The sequence below is a fragment of the Heteronotia binoei genome, chromosome 21 (assembly GCF_032191835.1).
Source record: "Heteronotia binoei isolate CCM8104 ecotype False Entrance Well chromosome 21, APGP_CSIRO_Hbin_v1, whole genome shotgun sequence".
NCBI lineage: Eukaryota > Metazoa > Chordata > Lepidosauria > Squamata > Gekkonidae > Heteronotia > Heteronotia binoei.
The window spans coordinates 18403998-18427321 of record NC_083243.1 but is presented as its reverse complement, the minus strand read 5'-3'; the positions used below and the strand labels follow the sequence as shown (position 1 = coordinate 18427321).

The following is a 23324-nucleotide window of genomic DNA, read 5'->3' as shown; positions in this document are numbered from 1 at the left end:
GAGAACAATCAGCACAATCAACAACCATCTTCCTTATCTTCACACCCCTTCCAACCCTCGCAGCAATCAACACAGAACAATGGTCACATTCCACAGCCAGTTTCTTTATCACCACCCTTCCAGGAAGCCCCACCAAACAATGGGTACATTCACAAACCAATTGCCTTCTCACCACACCCCCTCCAGCCTAGAAATAGCAGCTCTCCAGCAGCCCTGGCCTCACTCAATGCACAGCAGCCAAGAAGGTCAGAACGCCTGCTCCGGCTGCAACGCCACTGAGGATGTTCTCCGCAGCTGAGAACGAAAAGTCTGGAAGAAAAACTTTCTCCAGTAGAACACGGCACTTGAGCCCGAAAGATTCTACAAACCCTAATGATGATGCCAGCCGTGAAAACCTGAAATCTTTGAGAGTCTAGATCTGACAGCAATGCAGAACCTGTGAATTTAAGGAAAGGGAAAGGTCCCCTGTGCAAGCACCAGTCGTTTCTGACTCTGGGGTGACACAACGTTTTCCCTTTGTTGTTAGCCGCCCTGAGCCTGCTTTGGCAGGGGAGGGCGGGATATAAATAAAATTTTACTTACTTACTTCACGACAGACTTTTTACGGGGTGGTTTGCCATTGCCTTTCCCAGTCTTTTACACTTCCCCCCCCCAGCAAGCTGGGTACTCATTTTACCGACCTCGGAAGGATGGAAGGCTGAGTCAACCTTGGGCCAGCTACCTGAACCAGCTTTCGCTGGGATAGAACTCAGGTCGTGAGCAGAGAGTTCAGATCACAGAACTGCAGTACTGCTGCTTTACCACTCCGTGCCATGCGGAGAGTATTAGGGGGATGTATTTGTGAGTCCTAAGGGAAATCAACGCAGACTGTTCCCTGGAAGGTCAGATGCTGAAGCTGAAGCTCAAATACTTTGGCCACCAAATGAGAAGGGAGCACTCCCTGGAGAAGATCCTGATGCTGGTAAAGACAGAAGGCAAAAGAAGAAGGGGATGGCAAAAGATGAGATGGCTGGACAGCGTTACTGCTGTAACAAACACGAATTTGAGCAGACTTCGGAGGAAGGTGGAAGACAGGAGGGCCTGGCGTGACTTTGTCCATGGGGTCGCAAAGAGTTGAACTTGACTGTGCGACTGAACTACAAAAAATTGTGAGTTTCCTGCACTGTGCAGGGGGTTGGACTAGATGACCCTGGAGGTACCTTCCAACTCTATGATTCTAATCCTATGTCCATTTCCCTTGGGAGAGTTCCCTCCAACAGTGAGACTTACTTCTGAGTCAAGATGCACAGGATCGTCTTGTGAAGGCTTAAACTTTCCCCCAAAGACACTATCCTCTTTGGAGCTACGAAGACAATGCGCCTGAAAAGAGAGAAGCAGTACCATCTCTTTGGCACCGAAAGCTCTTCAGGATCATACAGAAATTCCTTGTTTTCCAGCATCTCATTTCCTCCAGCCAATGTCTCTGGGGAGAAAACACAGGCAGGGCAGGGAGGCAACAGTTCTTCCTCTTGACTGGATTCCAGTCACTGGCATCCAGAGATACACTGCCTCCAAACATGGAGGTACCAGTGAGCGAAGGGGAGGGGCTAACAGGGAAGGGGCGTGTCTGTAGCTCCCGGAGGCGTGGGAAATCCTCTCGTCTCCGCTGGCGGCGGATGGAAAAACTGCATTGGCTGAGCAGTCTCTTTTTCTCTCGCCCCCGAGGCAGACGACAAACAAAGTTGTCCCTTCCTTCTCCTCCTCCTCCTCCCCCTTCTCCTCTGACCTCCGTGACAAACCAATTGCCACCCTCTCGCCTCCTCCCGCCTCCCTTCTTCTCTCCCGATCTCCCCCCCCCCCTCCCCGAAACAAACGCCTCGGTCTTCTGAATTTATTCAGCGCCTTCTCTCCGGGAGGAAGGAGCCCCGGGCGCTCTCCCTCTTCGAAGAACCGCTGGGACAGAGAACTTTGAGACCGGCGGGGCCGGCGGCATCCCACCTCGCATCGGGCTCCTCGGATTTGGGGAAATCGTCCTATCCGCTTCGAGCGTCGGAGGATCGGGTCCCTTGAAGCGCCTTTGCTCTCGGCGGTGTCCAGCGTGGATTGGGTTGCTCGGGGGTCCCTCTCCCAAAGTTTTCTTCGAGCAGAAACAGGCCGCCTCCTTTCGCAGATCGATCCCACCCGCCTCTTTTCCCTGGATTACTTGGTGCGAGGGAGGTCGCCGGCCGGATCCGTCTTCAAGGTGGGATGGCGAAGGCGGACCCCGCTCGACCCAGCCGCTCTCAGCCTTCTGTATCCTGGAGTGGCGCGGAGAACTGTCCAGGGTGGCTGAAACCGAGGCCGGCCAAGCCTGCTGTCCAGGGGCTGAAACCGAGGCCGGTCGGCTCTGCTGTCCAGGGTGCTGAAAACGCAGACGGCGGGGTTTGCTGTCCAGGGTGCTGGAAAGCGCAGACGGCGAGCTTCTCCTCTTAGAGCGCCGGAAAGCGCAGCCCCAGCTGGGGCTTCGCGCTTCTCCTCTCGGCTGGGCGCTTCCCGTCGGCGAGGCGGAGCCCGGGGCTTGCTTCGAGGACGCGGGATCCGCCTCCTCTCCGCTCCCTTCGGTACTTTTTAAAACAACAGCCGGGAGAGTTGGGCGAAATTCCCCCCTGACGCCGCATCTCTTCGGCTCCCCTTTTCTCCGCGGCGCCCTGCTTTTGCGCTCGGGTGCGCCGCCAGAAAGCGTCCACCAGCTGTCCGCTCGGGTTGAGTCGCCTCCGTCCCTGGTGGCTGCTGGCCCGGAGCGGAGGGTGGGTGGGTGGGAGAGGCTTGGAGCGGAGCGTGGTCATGTTGCCTGCCCGCGGCGGCGGCGGCAGCAGCAGCAGCAACAACCGGCCAGACGCGCAGGCGCAATCCCCCGGCCGGCTGCAGTTCCCGAGCGGCGAGCGCGGCGTTGCCACAGTCTGGGCCTTCACCAGCCGCCGGTGCGCTACTACCATGAACTGCCTCGTCCACCTTCCCTCAGCTACTCCACGGCACTGGGCGCAAGACACCTTCCGAGCCCCTCCCAGCCGCCCCCATTGCCACCCTCTGGCTCAGAGCCCGGCTCTGCAGGCGCAGGATGCCGGGGGGCAAGAGAGGGCTGGTGGCACCACAGAACACGTTTTTGAGAACCATCGTCCGGCGCTCAAGTGGTAAGCCCAGAATCCCCTCCCTCCCACTCCTCCCCCTTTCCCTTTGTTCAGCTGCAGCCAGGTGGGTGAGGGCCAAAAAACGAAAAGTAAGGGGTTAAAACTGGCCTAAAGTTGGTCACTGTCAATGTTCCCTCTAAGCTAATCCCTCTAAGTCTTGTGAGCAAAAATTCTACTTTGTGAGCTCCTGGCATTCAAGTGGTGAGCTCCTGCATCAATTAGTGTGCTCTGGGGCCATCCTTCCTGAGCTCAGACAAAAAAAAGTGTGAGCGGGAGGCTAAAAATCTGTGAGTTAGCTCATGCTAACTCAGCTTCGAGGGAATACTGGTCGCCGTCCACACATATTCCCTCAGGACGTTTCTGAAGCGAGAAAAAGGGCTTATTTCTGTGGGGCTGGCTGCCGAGACATCAAGACTGGAGTTCCTGGGGGAATAGTTCAACTGACCGGCCACCCAACTTACAAAACAATGATCACTTTTATTAGGTTGGGAAAACGTGCTGCATATCATTATCTTCATCATCTTCCATAATTCATTGTGAACCCCAAAGAAACAGGTCTCTGCTCCCAAGGAGCTTACAATCTAAAATATGACTGTGTGTGTGTTTTTGGGGGGGTGGGGGGAGGGATTTGATGGAGGTGGCATTATGGACATGTTCAGAGAGGTAGTAACAAGCACAGAAGGCCTGATGGGGGGAAGAAAACCCAAGGTGGCTTTAGGAAATAGACTCCTCCTTTCTTGCGCCTTTTGGGCAATCTTTCATTCCACTTGCGTAACAATGTGTGTTGCCTGTGTGAGGTTGTTTAGGGGGAGGTATTAGTGAGTTTCCTGCATGTGCAGGGGGTTGGACTAGATGACCCTGGAGATCCCTTCCAACTCTATGATTCTAAGTCTCCCAGCTTAAAATCCACTTGTGGGTGTATTTTGGTGGCAAAGAAGATTGCACGGTGTATACAAACAGCCTACTTCTATTTGTCGGTCGAAACCAAAGGCCCGAAGAAGGCTCTGGTTAAAAGTCAACACTGGGCGAGCCATCTCAAAGATCAGAGGGAAAGAAAACTCCATTTTGCTGGCTGATCTATTTTAACTTCCCTCCCTTACAAATGATGTTTTTAAAACAAGCCAACTCCAGCTGTCTGTCTGACAGGAAGGGCTTTCTCTGAAATACTGGGGGACGCTGATGCTTTGAGAAGAGCTCAAGGGGGGGAGAGGGGTGTCATAAGTGAACATAACAAAAAAATAGAACTGCACACTTTCCTGCTGACAGGAAATCACCCTGATTGTAAAATGAACACAGAAGGACCAAACTGCCCACCTCCCAAAAGCACTTTCATTATCCACCTCTTCAAAGCCAGTGCCTGGCTATATGAGGCACTCGTATACGCATTATTTTCGGCAGTAGCCTAACAGACACTTAGCATGCAAACTGATGCCTTGAGATATATCAGCCACCTGTCATTGCAGGTACATTATCTAACCCCCCATTTAATTTATTTTTGATGCTTCCTGAATTTCCTTTGGTCTATGGATACTGTGGCGCTGAGATGATTTACAGTGCAATCCTAATGACACTTTCCTGGGAGTAAGACCCATTGAATAAACTGTAGTAGAATTCAGAATAGACCTGCTTAGGATTGCTCTCTTAATCTAGCATCTTAGTTGTGTCTTTGTGCTCTTGGAGCAAGGAACTCACTGGAAACAATTTATTGAACAGCGCACACTAATCTTTATTTGTGCATCTCACGAGTAACTTTCTCTTTTCTGGGTCCAGAAAGACCTTACATTTTATCCTTGGGAAGTACTCTAGGCTGGAAGGGGTGTGTGGGGGGAGAGAGAGAGACTTGCCCAAGACCTCTAAGCTGCAGAGTCTTGTGAGCAAAAATTCTACTTTGTGAGCTACTGGTATTAAAGTTGTGAGCGACTGCATAAATTAGTGTGCTCTGGGGTCAACCTTCCTGAGCTAAGACAAAAATGTGTGAGCTGGAGGCTAAAAATCTGTGAGCTAGCTCATGCTAACTCAGCTTAGAGGGAACACTGCCGAAGACCACAATGCAAACCTTTTAGCTGAGCCAGGATTTGAACCCAAACCCTTCTCAAGTCTGACTACACCACTCCAGCGCTCCTTCAAATGATACATTATCTGGTTACCGCTATACTCACAGAAGCAGGCCACCCATAGATCAGGCAGGAGTTCTTACATAGTTGGTAGACTCCGTCGGGTATGCAAAAAATAGGACTTTGTAAATTAATCAAAATTAAAGGGGGGTGTCAACAAACAAGGACTAAGGACTGAGCATCCTTCAGGTTCTACAGAATGCGGAGAGCTGTTGAAACGCAGTTGAAGGTGGGGGGGGGAGGAGAAGGAAAATTATTCTCTTCAAGCCCTCAAAGCTTATGAAATCCCATAGGAGACAGTTGTGTGTTTCATGTCTTTCTATATCTCTTCCCATTTTTGGAACCCCCTTTAAAAAGACGATCCTAAGATGCAGTGTTCTGCAGTATTATTGTTCCTGATATCTTCAGGCCCTTTTAAAATGTTTTAGATTGTTCCTTAAGATCTGTACAATCATATATTTTAAGATATATATGATAAAATAGATGACCAAAGGGCTTCTAGGGAACCAGAGAGCCAAAGCAATCTGGCTTTAGCAGAAGGTAGAAGGCACCGCAGTTCCTCATCTCACTGTCTGAGAGATCTTTACCAGGCAGATTTTCTTTCTTTCTATTGCAGTCCTACTGCAGCCAACTTGGTGTAGTGGTTAAGTGTGCGGGAGAACCAGGTTTGATTCCCCACTCTTCCACTTGTACCTGCTGGAATGGCCTTGGGTCAGCCATGTCTCTGACAGAGTTGTCCTTGAAAGGGCAGCTGCTGGGAGAGCTCTCTCAGCCCCACCCATCTCACAGGGTGTCTGTTGTGGGGGAGGAAGATAAAGGAGATTGTGAGCCGCTTTGAGACTCTGAGATTCAGAATGGAGGGCGGGATATAAATCCAATACCATCATCATTTTTTTCTTCTTCTTCTTGTGGCAACTCATAGGGTTTTAGAGATGGTAGCTCTGGAGTGGCTCTTTCACGCATATTGCGTGGCTCTTGAAGGCCCCACCACCCCATCAGCCAGCTTGGAGAAGGCATTTCTCTCTTTAAATCACTTTGTCAAGCCAGCTGGTGGCCTGGAGAATGCATTTAAAGTTAAAGTTGCTTTCTGTCTTCCCCTCCCTCATCTATTTGCTTGCCTACTTTGCAGCCAGTTTGGTGTAGTGGTTAAGTGTGCAGACTCTTATCTGGGAGAACCAGGTTTGATTCCCCCCTCCTCCACTTGCATCTGCTGGAATGGCCTTGGGTCAGCCATAGCTCTCATAGGAGTTGTCGTTAAAAGGGCAGTTGCTGCGAGAGCTCTCTCAGTCCCACCTACCTCACAGGGTGTCTGTTGTGGGGGGGGGGGGGGAGAATGTAAAAGAGATTGTGACCGCTTTGAGACTCTGAGATTCAGAATATAGGGCGGAATATAAATCCAATATCTTCTTCTTCTTTCAAACATCTGGCTTTCATGTCTTGTGGCCCTCAAACATCTGACATTCATTCTATGCGGCTCTTACATTAGGCAAGTTTGGCCACCCCTGTGCGAGATGTTCAGAGGTGGTTTTCCATTGCTTGCCTCTGCATAGTGACCCTGGACTTTCTTGGTGGTTTCCCATCCACGTTCTGACCAGAGCCAGCTCTGCTTAGCTTCCAGGATCTGACAAGATTGGACTAGCCTGGGAGATCCAAGTCAGAGGTAGCCTGCCTCCACGTAGCAACCCCAGCCTTCCTTGGAGGTCTCCCATCCAAATATGACCCAGGGCCTACCCTGCTTAGTTTCTGAGATCTGCTGAGATCGGGCTAGCCTGGGAGATCCAAGTCAGAGGTAGTTTGCCATTGCCTGCCTCCACGTAGCAACCCCAGCCTTCCTTGGAGGTCTCCCATCCAAATATGACCCAGGGCCTACCCTGCTTAGTTTCTGAGACCTGCTGAGATTGGGCTAGCCTGGGAGATCCAAGTCAGAGGTAGTTTGCCATTGCCTGCCTCCACGTAGCAACCCCAGCCTTCCTTGGAGGTCTCCCATCCAAATATGACCCAGGGCCTACCCTGCTTAGTTTCTGAGATCTGCTGAGATTGGGCTAGCCTGGGCCATCCAGGTTAGAGATGGTTTGCCAAGGTCTGTCTCTGTAAAAATAGACATCTGTGCCTCTGGAAGTTTGGTTTCCACGCCCTCTTCTCAAACATCATTCAAAAAGATGACTTGTATTCTTGTAAAGCAGGGGTGGCCAAACTTGCTTAACGCCAGAGCCGCACAGAATAAGTATCAGATGTTTGAGAACCGGAAGACATGAACGTCGGGTGTTGTGAGAGCTGCAAGAAAGGCAGGAAGATCGATGCGGTGGGAGGGTGAGGTGGAAAGAAAGCAACTTTGAATGCATTCGCCGAGCTGCCGGCTGGCTTGGCTTGGAGAAGCGATTTCAAGGGAGAAACGCCTTCTCCGAGTCAGCTGATGGGGCAGTGGGGGACTTCGAGAGCCACACAATATGTGTGAAAGAGCCACGTGTGGCTCCTGAGCTGCAGTTTGGCCACTGCTGTTATAAAGTAACAGTGAGGGGGGGGGGGAGAATAACCCTGACTATTATCTCAGATGCTGAACAAAGCAAAGGAGATTGTTTCACTTGAGTTTTATTTTGCACAATATCATTTTTTTCCTTCCTTGAGCATACACATGCACTAGAACTCGAGGGCAACCAATGAAGCTGATGGGCAGTAGGTTCAGGATGGACAAAAGGAAACACTACTTCAGAATCATAGAGTTGGAAGGGACCTCCAGGGTCATCCAGTCCAACCCCCTGCAAAATGCAGGAAACTCACAAATACCTCCCCCTAAATTCACAGGATCCTGATTGCTGTCAGATGGCTGTTTAGCCTCTGCTTAAAAACCTCAAAGGAAGGAGAGCCCACCACCTTCCGCGAAAGCCTGTTCCACTGAGGAACCACTCTAAACTCACAATTACCTCCCCCTAATTTCGCAGGATCTTCATTGCTGTCAGATGGCCATCCAGCCTCTGCTTAAAAACCTCCAAGGAAGGAGAGCCCACCACCTTCCACGAAAGCCTGTTCCACTGAGGAACCCCTCTAATCTCACAATTACCTCCCCCTAAATTCACAGGATCTTCATTGCTGTCAGATGGCCCTCTAGCCTCTGCTTAAAAACCTCCAAGGAAGGAGAGCCCACCACCTTCCACGAAAGCCTGTTCCACTGAGGAACCCCTCTAAACTCACAATTACCTCCCCCTAAATTCACAGGATCTTCATTGCTGTCAGATGGCCATCCAGCCTCTGCTTAAAAACCTCCAAGGAAGGAGAGCCCACTACCTCCCGAGGAAGCCTGTTCCACTGAGGAACCACTCTAAACTCACAAACACCTCCCCCTAAATTTACAGGATCTTCATTGCTGTCAGATGGCCATCCAGCCTCTGTTGAAAAACCTCCAAGGAAGGAGAGCCCACCACCTCCCGAGGAAGCCTGTTCCACTGAGGAACCGCTCTAAACTCACAAACACCTCCCCTAAATTCACAGGAACTTCACCGCTGTCAGATGGCCATCCAGCCTCTGCTTAAAAACCTCCAAGGAAGAAGAGCCCACCACTTTACACAGACAGTGGTTTAAATGTGGAATTTGCTGCCGGAGGATGTACTGATGGCCACAGGAATCAAGGGGATTAGAGATATTCATGGAGCACAGGTCGATCAGTGGCTCCTAGCCCTGGTGACTGAGGGGAACCTCCACATTCAGAGGCACTCAGACTCTGAATCCCAGAGCCAGGAGGCAACATCAGGGGAAGGCCTTGGCCTCTATGCCCTGTTGTTGGCCCTCCAGAGGATCTGGTTGACCCTTCCTCCAAGGAGTCCCATGCAGCATACATCAGTCTTCCCTCCTTCACGCAGCCCTGTGAGGTAGGTGAGGCCGAGAGTGTGTGACTGTCCCAAGGTCACCCTGCAAGCTTCCATGGCAGAGCAGGGATTTGTCTCTGGGTCTTCTACATTCTGGTCCGAGACTTTAACCACTGCACCCCACTGAGAAACGTTTTTAAAGAAGTTATACAAATGTCTGGGCTTCCTTTCTGTCATGTTCAAATCGGGATTCGGGACACATGCCGCAATAAGACAAGGCGTTATGAACTTTTTAAGGGATTCGGCACATCCTTCGGTGATGGATCTGGATGGAACCGGGTGGTGAAAGATGCCATCAAGTCACAGCTGACTTATGGTGACTCCTGTTAGGGTTTTCAAGCAGGGGTTTTTTTTGTAGCAGGAACTCATTTGCATATTAGGCCACATCCCCTGATATAGCCAGTCCTCCAAGAGCTTACAATAGGCCCTGTAAGTTCTTGGAGGATTGGCTACACCAGGGGTGTGTGGCCCAATATGCAAAAAAGGCCCTGTTTTCAAGGCAAGAGACATTCAGAGGTGGCTGGCCCTTGCCTTTCTCTGCCTACTGACCCTGGGCTCCTTAGGTAGTTTCTCATCCAAGGACTAACAAGGGCTGGCCCAGAGCTCAGAGAGTGAAACAGGCTTCCTTGGAAAGTGGTGGGTTCTCTTGAGAGGCAGTTTGATATAGTGGTTAAGTGTACGGATTCTAATCTGGGAGAACCGGGTTTGATTCCCCACTCCTCCTCCATATGCAGCTGCTGGGTAGCTTTGGGTCAGCCACAGTTCTCTTGGAGCTGTTATCTCATGAACAGTTCTCAAAGAGCTCTCTCAGCTCTACCTTCCTCGCAGGGTGTCTGTTGTTGGGAGAAGGGAAGGGAAGGAGATTGTAAGCCACTCTGAGTGAAGGGCAGGGTATAAATCCTCCTTCTCCTCCTCCTCTTCCGGCCATCTGACAGCAATGCTGATTCTGTGAACTTAGGCAGTTCATGAGAGGGAGGGCAGGAAGGGCTGCATCAGTGCCTTAGTTCTCGTGGCCCCTTCTTGAATGATCTTGGAGTTTTTTTGCCATCTTCTGGGCATGGAGCAGGAGTCACTGGGGTGTGTGGGGAAGGCATTTGCGAACTTCCTGCATTGAGCAGGGGGTTGGACTAGATGACCCTGGGGGTCCCTTTCAGCTCTATGATTCTATAATCCTCCTTATCTTCTGAGATCTGATGATAGCAGTTTGGCTTGGGCCAACCAGAGCCGGGAGATAGAACCTAAATATTCAGGAAAAAAATAAAGAGTCAAATCAATGCTCAGCCACAAGGTTGCTGGGTAACCTTTGGCTAGTGATTCTCTTTAAGCAGGCCTCCAGCTTCTTAAACTGAGGTCTTTCATATCACTTCTAACTCAATGCTTTTAACCAGAGATGATGGGGACTGAATGTGGGACATTCTATATGCAAAGCCGATGCACTCCCTCTGAGGCAAGCTACCTTACAGGGTTGTTGTACAGGTAAAATCAAGGAGAGGAGAACTAGGTATACTGGTCTGAGTTCTTTGGAGGATGGGTGGGATAAAAAACATTACAGATGGGACTCCCATCTTCCTATAGTGAGCTGTCAGCATTTCTCCCAAGACCATGATGCCTCATATTCAGGGGGTTTTTTTGTAGGAAAAGCCCAGCAGGAACTCATTTGCATATTAGGCTACAGCCCTGATACCACATTGTTCCACACAGGGCTTTTTGTGTAGAGAAGCACAGCAAGAAATCATTTGCATATTAGGACACACCCCTGATATCACCATTGTTTCACACAGGGCTTTTTGTGCAGAAAAAGCCCAGCAGGCCACTCCCCTGATATCACCATTGCTCCACCATTGCTCTTTGTGTAGAAAAAGCCCAGCAGGAACTCATTTGCATATTAGGCTACACCCCTGATATCACCATTGTTTCACACAGGGCTTTTTGTGCAGAAAAAGCCCAGCAGGCCACTCCCCTGATATCACCATTGCTCCACCATTGCTCTTTGTGTAGAAAAGCCCAGCAGGGAATCATTTGCATATTAGGACACACCCCTGATATCACCATTGTTTCACACAGGGCTTTTTGTGTAGAAAAAGCCCAGCAAGAACTCATTTGCATATTAGGCCACACCCCTGATTTCTCCATCATTCCACATTTTGCTGTCTATAGTGATGGGTGGAGGAGAGAGAAGGCTGTACCCAGTATTTCAAAATATCGGGAAATATAGTACTGAGATGGTTTATAACAAGTTATAGCCTATTGAGCCAGTTTTGTGTAGAGATTAAGAGCGGTGGATTCTAATTTGAAGAACTTGGTTCGATTCCCCACTCCTCCATATTAAGCCAGCTGGGGCAACCTTGGATCAGTCACAGCTCTTTCAGAGCTCTCTTCGCCCCCCAAATAAGGCTGTCTCACTACAAAAGAGTTAGAATTTAAGGCTGCTGGATAGTCTTCAGATCTCTTGGTGATACTACATACAATGCCATATGGTAAGTATTATTATTTGCCTACTGAGCCAGAAAAAGGGGAGGGACGGTGGCTCAGTGGTAGAGCATCTGCTTGGGAAGCAGAAGGTCCCAGGTTCAATCCCCGGCATCTCCAAAAAAAGGGTCCAGCAAATAGGTGTGAAAAACCTCAGCTTGAGACCCTGGAGAGCCGCTGCCAGTCTGAGAAGACAATACTGACTTTGATGGACTGAGGGTCTGATTCAGTAGAAGGAAGCTTCATATGTCCATATGTCCAAAAAGCTAGGATCTTTCTAGGAAAAAAGGGTCTGTCCATCTGTATCTCAAGTACAACCCCTGACCTTTAGCACCCTGGCAGCTTTCAATATTTTCATTTCTCACACATTTGCTTAGCCTTTTTGAGAACTCAGTTGCCTCTTTATAGAATCAGGTGGGTAGTCATGCTGGTCTGAAGCAGCAGAAAAAAAATTTGAGTCAAATGGTACCTTCAAAACCAACAAAGTTTCATTCAAGGTCCAAGCTTTCACACACACACTCAAGCTATCACCATGAATCAAACTTTGTTGGTCATACAGGTGCCACTGGACTTCAAAAGAAGTCACTTTGCTCAGCTCTGGTTACACCTCACCTGGAGTACTGTGTTCAGTTTTTGGGCACCGCAATTTAAGAATGATACAGACAAACTGGAACATGTCCCGAGGAGGATGACGAAGATGGTGAGGGGTATGGAGACCAAATCCTATGAAAGACTGAAAGAGCTGGGCATGTTTAGCCTGGAGGGGAAACAAATGAGAAATGATATGATCGCCATCCACAAATACTTGAAGGGCTGCCCTTTAGAGCAGTGGTCCCCAATCTTTTTGGCACCAGGGACCGTTTTTGTGGAAAATAATTTTTCCACAGATCGGGGTGTGGGGGAGGCGGGGGGGGGGCTGATGGTTTCGAGATGATACAATTATGTACTTTATTTTGGTGTGGTGGTGAAGTGTGCAGACTCTTATCTGGGTGAACCGGGTTTGATTCCCCACTCCTCCACTTGCACCTGCTGGAATGGCCTTGGGTCAGCCATAGCTCTCGCGGGAGTTGTCCTTGAAAGGGCAGCTTCTGGGGAGAGCTCTCTCAGTCCCACTCACCTCACAGGGTGTCTGTTGTGGGGGAGGAAGGGAAAGGAGATTGTGAGCCACTCTGAGATTCGGAGTGGAGGTCAGGATAGAAATCCAAGGTCTTCTTCTTGTTGTTATCACTACATTGTAATATAATGAAATAATTATACAACTCATAGCCAGGTTGCTAACAGGCCATAGACTGGGACCGGTCCACTGACTAGGGTTTGGGGACCCCTGGTTTAGAGGATGGTGCAGAGTTGTTTTCTGTTGCCCCAGAAGGTTGGATCAGAATCAATGAGTTGAAATCAAAAAAGTTTTTGACTAAACATTAGGACAAACTTCTTGACAGAGCGGTTCCTCAGTGGAACAGGCTTCCTCGGGAGCTGGTGGGCTCTCCTTCTTTGGAGGTTTTGAAACAGAGGCTAGAGGGCCATCTGACAGCAATGAAGATCCTGTGAATTTAGGGGGAGGTATTTGTGAGTTTAGAGCAGTTCCTCAGTGGAACAGGCTTCCTCCTCAGGAGGTGGTGGGCTCTCCTTCCTTGGAGGTTTTTAAACAGAGGTTAGATGGCCATCTGACAGCAATGAAGATCCTGTGAATTTAAGGGGAGGTATTTGTGAGTTTAGAGTGGTTCCTCAGTGGAACAGGCTTCCTCAGGAGGTGGTGGGCTCTCCTTCCTTGGAGGTTTTTAAACAGAGGCTAGATGGCCATCTGACAGCAATTAAGATCCTGTGAATTTAGGGGGAGGTGTTTGTGAGTTTAGAGTGGTTCCTCAGTGGAACAGGCTTCCTCGGGAGGTGGTGGGCTCTCCTTCTTTGGAGGTTTTGAAACAGAGGCTAGAGGGCCATCTGACAGCAATGCTGTTTCTGTGAACTTAGGCAGGTCATGAGAAGGAGGGCTGGGAGGAGGGCCTTTGTGAATTTCCTGTATTGTGCAGGGAGTTGGTCTAGATGACCCCGCAGGTCTCTTCCACCCTATGATTCTATCTCAAACTTTGTTCTGCTGATCTCTTTATAATTAGGCAGAGATCTTGAATCAAGGAAAAGTAGCTATTACTGGCAAACTCCATTCCTAACAGCCACTGGCTCATTGGATGCTATGGAAAGCATACAAACATTCTGAGGGGAAGAGTCTGTCGAATAACGTCGACAATCTCTCCGCCAACTGGGAAGAAAGCAAAAGGTTAGACTGGCCTAGAATTTTTTTTCTTGGGATTCAGGTACATGATGAATATAAGCAGTTGGTGAAGAGGACTGAAAAGTACGTAGAAAGGGTAATGTGGTATTTAGGGAGTCTCAGAATCAGGAGCTGCGCAAGGCGGGGGGGAGGAGGCTGATTCAGGAATGTGGCAGCACTGATGAAATCTGGCTCTAACTTATGCTCTAGTCAGTCTGTGGCTGACCTACTTTCCACTTATTCAAAGTCCCTCTTCTTTTCCCGCATTATGGAACAGGGCAAAGGACAGATCCCAATGGAAAAAGGATCCCAATTCAGACTTTGTTTCCGAGCCGACAGTCAGTTGCTTCTTCTTTTTCTTTTTTGCTGTTGAGAGCCAGTTTGGTGTAGTGGCTAAGTGCGCAGACTCTTATCTGGGAGAACCGGGTTTGATTCCCCACTCCTCCACTTGCAGCTGCTGGCATGGCCTTGGGTCAGCCATAGCTCTGGCAGAGGTTGTCCTTGAAAGGGCAGCTGCTGGGAGAGCCCTCTCAGCCCCACCCACCTCGTAGGGTGGGGGAGGAAGATAAAGGAGATTGTGAGCCGCTCTGAGACTCTGAGATTTGGAGTGGAGGGTGGGATATAAATCCAATATCTTCTTCTTCTTCTTCTGAAAAGGGTGTAAGGAATGTCAGCCAGGGGCCATTTCATAGAAAAAGAGGTGCCGGAGCTCATTAGCACAACTCATTTGCATATGCCACACACACCCTGACATCACCAGAAGGTGGACTAAATTACACCAGCTCAGCATCTACCTTAAAATGCTTCTTGAATTATCATAATAAAACCTGACTCCCATCATACTTTTAAAATTACTTTTTAAATTAGGCATTTGCCCAGGGTGCTGGGCTGGGGGGTGCCAAAATGGGTGCTTCCCCCCCCCCCCCGGTGCCCTAGGCAAATGACCCAGTTGTCAGCGGGCTGATGCAGAACTGCTTGCATGCCTTCGCCTCCCTTCCCAGGTGCCCTCCTTGCCCTACTTTCCCATGTGGATAGTGGGGTGGGGTGATGTGGGGCGGTGCCGCGGAGGAGGGTGACAGGTGGTGGATCCGCCTAGGGCTTTTTCTCCTCCAGCTCAGGAAAAATGGCCCCAGGACAAGCTAGCTCATGACTTTAATGCCAGTAGCTCACAAAGTAGAATTTTTACACACAAGACTCCATAGCTTAGAGGGAGCATTGATGACGATTAATAGAATCCTAGAGTTGGAAGGGACCTCCAGGGTCATCTAGTCCAACCCCCTGCACAATGCAGGAAACTCACAAACACTTCCCCCTAAATCCACAGGATCTTCATTGCTGTCAGATGGCCCTCTAGCCTCTGTTTCAAAACCTCCAAGGAAGGAGAGCCCACCACCTCCCAAGGAGGAAGCCTGTTCCACTGAGGAACCGCTCGAACAGTCAGGAAGTTCTTCCTAATGTTTTAATGATTATTTTCTTCTGAGCGAGAGATGGCATTAAGCAGTGCCGGATTAAACCCTGTGGAGGCCCCTAGGCAGTTAAAATCTCAGGGACCCCGTCGTAAATTTGAGCACCTGCTCTGCCACCCACAGTTACCACTGCAGCCTGCAGGCCCCTTCTCAAAAGCCCCTTTGACAAAGCTGCGGGGGGGGGGGGGGGGAGGCCAACTTGGTGACAACGCCAGCAGCAGCCACGCCAGGGAAGCTGTGCAAAGAGCAGCTCAGTTGCTGGCTGCATGTGCAGGCTCTGAGGGCTGCAAGCAGGGGAAAAACTGGGGCGGGGGCAGTCCGGGGCCCCTAAAGGCATGGGGGCCCATAGGCCAGTGCCTACTTGGCCTAATTGTTAATCTGACCCTGGCATTAAGAAATGTCAGTCTGAGTAGCTGGCTGTCCCAGGGCTGGCCACACAACCGATGTGACGAAGCCCAGCAATCTGCAAGCCACAGAGAGGCAGCCAAACAGTATCACTGGTGAGATGCGATGGCTGAAAAATGCAAGGAAGCTAAAGAGGGTTTTGTTTTTTTTTGCCATCAAGTCCCAGCTGATGAATGGTGACCAGGGCTTTCTTTTATAGCAGGAACTCCTTTGCATGTTAGGCCACGCCCCGCTGATGTAGCCAATCCTGCAAGAAGAAGGAGATATTAGATTTATATCCCGCCCTCCACTCCGAATCGCAGAGAGGCTCACAATCTCCTTTATCTTCCTCCCCCACAACAGACATCCTGTGAGGTGGGAGGGGCTGAGAGGGCACTCACAGCAGCTGCCCTTTCAAGGACAGAGTCTCAGAGCGGCCTACAATCTCCTATATCTTCTCCCTCCACAACAGACACCCTGTGAGATGGGAGGGGCTGAGAGGGCACTCACAGCAGCTGCCCCTTCAAGGACAGAGTCTCAGAGCGGCCTACAATCTCCTATATCTTCTCCCTCCACAACAGACACCCTGTGAGATGGGAGGGGCTGAGAGGGCTCTTACAGCAGCTGCCCTTTCAAGGACAACCTCTGCCAGAGCTATGGCTAACCCAAGGCCCTTCCAGCAGGTGCAAGTGGAGGAGTGGGGAATCAAACCCGGTTCTTCCAGATAAGAGTCTGCACACTTAACCACTACACCAAACTGGCTCTCGGAGAGCTTACAGGCTACATCAGGGGTGTGTGGCCTAATATGCAAAGGACGTCCTGCCCTGATGGTCACCTGGTGGGGTTTCCAGGGCAAGAGAGGAGCAGTGGTTTGCCTTTGGCTGCCTCTGCACAGTCAACCTGGAGTCCCCTGCTTGGTGCTCTCCCCTCCAAGTACTAACTGGGGGAAACTCTGCTCTGACACTATTGGGTTAGCTTGAGCCCTCCAGGTCAGGGCAAGCTAATGGTAGGGGTGGGATTCTAGCATGAGCTCCTTTGCATATTAGGCCACACACCCCTGATGTAGCCAATCCTCCTGGAGCTTACAGTAGGCCCTTTAAGAAGAGCCTAGTAAGCTCTTGGAGGATTGGCTACACCAGGGGGTGTGGCCTAATATGCAAAGGAGCTCCTGCTAGAATCCCACCCCTGCTTTTTGGGTTTAAGGTTGCCAGTCCCAGATTGGGAAATTCCTGGAGATTTGGGGGTGGAGCCTGGGGAGGGTGGAGTTTGGGGAGGGAAGAGGCTTCAGCTAGAGTTGCTAACTTCCAGGTGAGGCCTGGAGATCTCCCAGAATGACAACTCCTCTCCAGATGGCATGGCCAGGGGGAAAGGAGATACTTCTTGGCAGGGGTGGAATTCTAGCAGGAGCATCTTTGCATATTAGGCCACACACCCCTGATGGAGCCAATCCTCTGAGAGCTTACAAGACTCTTTTTTGTAAGCTCTCGGAGGGTTGGCTACATCAGGGAGGTGTGGCCTAATACGCAAAGGAGTTCCTGCTACAAAAAAAAAAAAAAGCACTGGCGTATTGTATATTATTGTTGAGACTCGGTTTTTTCAAAAGAGTCTCCGCGGAGTTATTTTGACAGGACGGAACCACAGCTGGGTTTGATGGGCCGAGAAGCTGATGGGGATTGGCGATAATGTCTTCAGACAGGCAAACTGCGGCACCACGGAGGCAGGGAGAGATGCGGGCCTGGAGATCGCCTTTGGAGGAGAGCCTGGCCCCTCATCCAGAGCCAGCTTCTATGCTGCTCCCCTATAATTGGCTACAGCAGACAAAACTCCTGGAACTTGCAAGTCATGGTCGAGAGACTGTGCCTCCCTAGTCTCTGCTTATTTACCGACTAAACGCATGAGAAGGAGCAGTTTCCTGCATCTCACTGTGCCCACCCGCCAACATTCAGAGAAATAGGGTTGTCAGGCCAAAGTTGGCGGCTGAGAAGTGATATGATCTGCATTTAGGTAGGAAAAATCCAATGCATGGTTATAGGATGGAGGAGACTTGTCTTAGCAGTAGCATGCGTGGAAAGGATCTAGGGGTCTTAGTGGATCATACGCTGAACATGAGTCAACAGTGTGATGCGGTGGCTAAAAAGGCAAATGCAATTTTGGGCTGCGTCAACAGAAGTATAGCGTCGTGTGCCAGCACACCACACCAGTAAAATTGAAGAAAATGTACCATGACCTTTCAAGCTTATTCTGGAAATGTGATAAGCAAATCGATTCATATTATCATGTTTGGTGGCTTTGTAAAAAAAGTAGAAAATACTGGATTAGAGTACATGAACTTCTACAAAAAATTACTAAAACAGTCATTCCTTTTAAACCAGAATTATTTTTAGGCAGTTTGGTGCCAGATAAAATGGAGAAACAGGTAAAATCTTGAGTTTTAAATATAATAACGGTTGCAAGAATTGTTTTGGCAAAGTATTGGAAGGGTAAAGAAGTTCCAACAATGGATGAAGTAATAGGAATGGTGTTAGATGCAGCCGAAGTAGATACTTTGACAGATAAATTAAGGGAAATAAATTATAAACAAACAGCTAGTAAAGGGAATTTATTTTATCGATGGTTACAGGGGAAAGAAAAAAAGGAAATGGGTTAATATTATGTTAAAGTTATATTACAGGATAGCCAAACGTATTTTTTGAGTCGCAGTATTGACGAAAGAAATGTTTTTGATGAATAGGAATTTGCAGCCCCTATCCTCGTTTATGTATTCTTGTATTTGTCTAGGTGTGTATTGTCAGTCGTTGCGGGTGGTGGTATTAGGGGTGAATGTATGCAATGGTTATATGTACTATGTGGATGTCTCTCTCTCAGCTTGACTTCGCGAACGAAGATTTAAGAAAGGTGCAGTAGTCCACGTCTGCTGCAGGCTCGCTGGTGGCTGACAAGACCAATGCGGGACAGGCAGATCCGGCCACAGTGGCTGCAGGGAAAAGTCTGATTTGGGGTTGGTGCTGTAGCAGTGCGATTCTTCCTCAATCTCCTTTTGTCCTCAAGACCAGCTATGCGTGTGTTCTCAAAGGAAGAGACAGCCTGGTGGATGGTGTGCCTCCATGCTTTGCGGATAAAAATATAAATGTGAAAGAATCACATGTGGTTCCCGAGCCACAGTTTAGCCACCCCTGGTCTAAACCCCGCCCCCCTTAAAGCCATTTATGCTCATGGCCATAACTGCATCCAGACCAAAGTGTGGTTGGCTGATACCTATTATTAAACCAGCTTTTGTGAAATAATATCCAAAAAACAAAACAGAAGTATAGCGTCCAGATTATGTGAAGCGATTGCTTCGCTTTACTCTGCTCTGGTAAGACCTCACCTGGAGTCTTGTGTTCAGTTTTGGGCACCACATTTTAAGAAGGAGATAGACAAGCTGGAACGGGTCCAGAGGAGGGCAATGAAGATGGTGAGGGGTCTGGAGACCAAGTCCTATGAAGAAAGGTTGAAGGAGCTGGGCATGTTTAGCCTGGAGAGGAGGCAGTTGAGAGGTGATATGATTACCCTCTTCAAAGTACTTGAAGGGCTGTCCTATAGAGGATGGTGTGGAATTGTTTTCTCTGACCCCAGAAGGTAGGACCAGAACCAATGGGTTGAAATTAAAAAAGAGGTGATATGATCACCATCTTCAAGTATGTGAAGGGCTGTCATATGGAGAATGTGTTTTCTGTGGGCCCCGAAGGTAGGGCCAGAACCAACAATTTGAAATTAAATTAGGAAGATTAGGAAGATTGTCCTGCACCCTAACTGGGGATTGGCTACCCTACTGGACTCTTTGGACTATGCCTCTTTCCCCAGGTGCCTACCTGACCTGGGACACAACAGTAGGAAGAACTTCCTGACCGTTAGAGCGGTTCCTCAGTGGAACAGGCTCCCTTGGGAGGTGGTGGGCTCTCCTTCCTTGGAGGTTTTTAAACAGAGGCCAGATGGCCATCTGACAGCAATGAAGATCCTGTGAATTTAGGGGGAGGTATTTGTGAGCTTCCTGCATTGTGCAGGGGGCTGGACTAGACCCTGGAGGTCCCTTCCAACTCTACGATTCTTGCCTTACCCAAGGGTGGAATTCAAGCAGGAGCTCCTTTGCATATTAGGCCACACCCCCGGTGTAGCGAATCCTCCAAGAGCTTATAAAAAAGAGTCTTGTAAGCTCTTGGAGGATTGGCTACATCAGGGGTGTGTGGCCTAATATGCGAAGGAGCTCCTGCTAGAATTCCACTCCTGGGTAAGGTTGTGTCCCAGGCCAGGTAGGCACCTGGGGCAAGGGGCATAGTCCAAAGAGTCCAGTAGGGTAGCCAATTGCCAGTTAGGGTGCAGGAGAATCCAAGGATCCATGATCTAAAGGTAGAGGTAGTCCCCTGTGCAAGCACCAATTGTTTCTGACTCTGGGGTGACATCGTGTCATGACATTTTCACAGCAGACTTTTTTACAGGGTGGTTCGGCATTGTCTTTTCCAGTCATCTACGCTTTACCCCCAGCAAGCTGGGTACTCATTTTACTTACCTCGGAAGGATGGAAGTCTGAGTCGACCTCGAGCCGGCTACCTGAAAACCCAGCTACTGCCGGGGATCGAGCTCAGGTCGTGAGCAGAGCTTAGGACTGCAGTTCTGCAGCTTTAACACGCTGCACCACGGGGCTCTTAATTATGCTAGAACATCATATAAATATTAAAGGGTGATTTTTTTTCCTTCTATCTCTCTCCCACTAAACCAATTCTACTCAAGCCTTTTTAAAAAAAGAAATCATCCCAGGCAATTATTTTATCATGTCTCTTGGAATGATTCCGCTTTTCTGGCTCTCCTATCATTATGTAAACTGCATTGTTCTTTTTTTTCCTTAAAAAAAAAATCCAATAGCCCTTGGCATTCTGCATTTGAATGGATGACTGTGCTTGCCTTACAGGAGGTACTAAAGTTTTGGGGAAAAGCACAATATTAGCTGCTGTGGTTCTTTTGTTGAAAGCAGAGAGATTTAAACAGCAAGTATAGTGAGAGAATTCCCTTTCCTTTCACTCGTGTCATAATGTAAATGGTGATGGATGTAAGAGGCAATTTGAGGAGGGCTGGGGCCCAGCAGAACAGATTCTGGTTTGCATGCAGCAGGTCTTGCGTTCCAATCCTGCTAGGCCAAGTTCAGTCCTCGGGGACGATGAGATTTGCCAGTTAAGGTAGATGGTTGCCAGTTCACGGTTGGGAAATACCTGGAGACTTTGGGACTGATTTCCCACTAGCCCTACGCCGCTCTCACGCTTCTCTTCTCCACGGGACTTCCATTGGATCTCACACTATCTGCCCCGGGGCTGCAACTAGCTTTGCCTTTTCCCCGCAGCAAACAGAAACTGGCTTTTAGAGGATCTTGTTTGCTGCGCGAAAGAGGCGTAGCGAGTTGCAGCCTCGGGGCAGCTTGTGCGAAATCTGATGGAAGCCCCGCGGAGAAGAGGAGAGCGAGAGCGAGGTAAGGCTTCAGGGAATGTAGCCTGAGGGGGGATAGGATTTGAGGGAGGAGGGACTGCAAGGGAGTTTGATGCAAGGGCTTCTTCTTTTTTGAGCAGAAATGCAGTTCTGGCTGGCTTGACACCAGGGGGTGTGGCCTAATATGCAAATTTAATATAATTTAATTTTAATTTTTGGATTTATATCCTGCCCTATCCCACAAGTGGGCTCAGGGCAGCTTACAACAGTAATTAACATGTGGAATTCACTGCCACAGGAGGTGGTGGTGGCTACAAGCATAGCCAGCTTCAAGAAGGAGTTAGATAAAAATATGGAGCAGAGGTCCATCAGTGGCTATCAGCCACAGTGTGCATATATATGTATATGTATATATATGCATAATTTTTTGGGCCACTGCGTGACACAGAGTGTTGGACTGGATGGGCCATTGGCCTGATCCAACGTGGCTTCTCTTATGTGTGACACAGAGTGTTGGACTGGATGGGCCATTGGCCTGATCCAACGTGGCTTCTCTTATGTGTGACACAGAGTGTTGGACTGGATGGGCCATTGGCCTGATCCAACATGGCTTCTCTTATGTTCTTATGTGTGACACAGAGTGTTGGACTGGATGGGCCATTGGCCTGATCCAACGTGGCTTCTCTTATGTTCTTAAGTGTGACACAGAGTGTTGGACTGGATGGGCCATTGGCCTGATCCAACGTGGCTTCTCTTATGTTCTTATGTGTGACACAGAGTGTTGGACTGGATGGGCCATTGGCCTGATCCAACATGGCTTCTCTTATGTTCTTAAGTGTGACACAGAGTGTTGGACTGGATGGGCCATTGGCCTGATCCAACGTGGCTTCTCTTATGTTCTTAAGTGTGACAGAGTGTTGGACTGGATGGGCCATTGGCCTGATCCAACGTGGCTTCTCTTATGTTCTTATGTGTGACACAGAGTGTTGGACTGGATGGGCCATTGGCCTGATCCAACATGGCTCCTCTTATGTTCTTAAGTGTGACACAGAGTGTTGGACTGGATGGGCCATTGGCCTGTTCCAACATGACTTCTCTGATGTTCTTGAATCGAACAGAGCTGAAATAATATACTAAAAACAAAACATTACAAAATCAGGAGCAGCACAATAAACAGTCTTACGGACCTAGGCGGCAAAACCACCCAACAGCTTGTGGCTGATGGCCAACAGCATAATATAAACAGCGTAATGGTGAAATGCTGGGGCAAGTGATGACTTTCAAAAAGGTACCAGCTGGATTAACGAAAAGCCTGGCGGAAGAGCTCCATCTTACAGGTCCTGTGAAACCTTGATAAGTCCAGTGGGAATTCATTCCACCAGGTAGCTGCCCAGACCAAAAAGGCCCTGGCCCTTGTTGAAGCCAGCCGGGTGTCCTTAGGACCAGGGACTATGAGAAGATGTTGAGCAGCAGACCTCAGAGCCCAAGGGGGGGGGCGGGGTTCATATGTGGAGAGGCGGTCCTGAAGATATGCAGTCCCCTGCATGAGTTCCTCCTGGGCTTTTTCCAACAAAAAGGCTTTGTGTGAAACAATGGTGATGCCAGAGAGTGTATCCAAATATGCAAATAAGTTCCTGCTGGGCTTTTTCTACCAAGAAGAAAAAGAAGAAATGCAGATTTATACCCCGCCCTTCTTCCTGAATCAGAGACTCAGAGTGGCTTACAATTTCCTATATCTTCTCCCCCCACAACAGACACCCTGTGAGGTGGGTGGGGCTGAGAGGGCTCTCACAGCAGCTGCCCTTTCAAGGACAACTCCTATGATAGCTATGGCTAATCCAAGGCCATTCTAGCAGGTGCAAGTGGAGGAGTAGGGAATCAAACCCGGTTGTCCCAGGTAAGAGTCCGCACACATAACCACTGGACCAAACTGGCTCTCTTAAAAAAAAAAAGCCTTGTATAATGTCATAGAGTCCGCCTTCCAAAGCAGGCATTTTCTCCAGGGGAACTGGTTCTTTTTGGTCCCCCAACCTTAATGGGGACACAGGATCCCAGCGGTGCCTCGTATTTCTGTCTGCAGTTTGCAAGCCTTGCCCCACTCCACCGAACCCCGTTTCCTTAGCGAATATCAATAGCGGGCACAAGCTGAAGAGGATCCTGACTGT

At 49.3% G+C, this 23324-nt stretch overlaps 1 protein-coding gene across 1 annotated transcript in view; it reads left to right on the top strand.

Annotated features, from left to right (window-relative positions):
* The first annotated feature begins 2789 nt into the window (after positions 1-2789).
* Positions 2790-23324, top strand: part of KCNH5 (potassium voltage-gated channel subfamily H member 5) — a 353692-nt gene continuing 333157 nt past the window's right edge. Inside the window, 1 exon segment of the mRNA XM_060262655.1 lies at positions 2790-3149. Within this exon segment, the coding sequence (XP_060118638.1) occupies positions 3077-3149 (73 nt within the window). The 5' untranslated portion in view covers positions 2790-3076.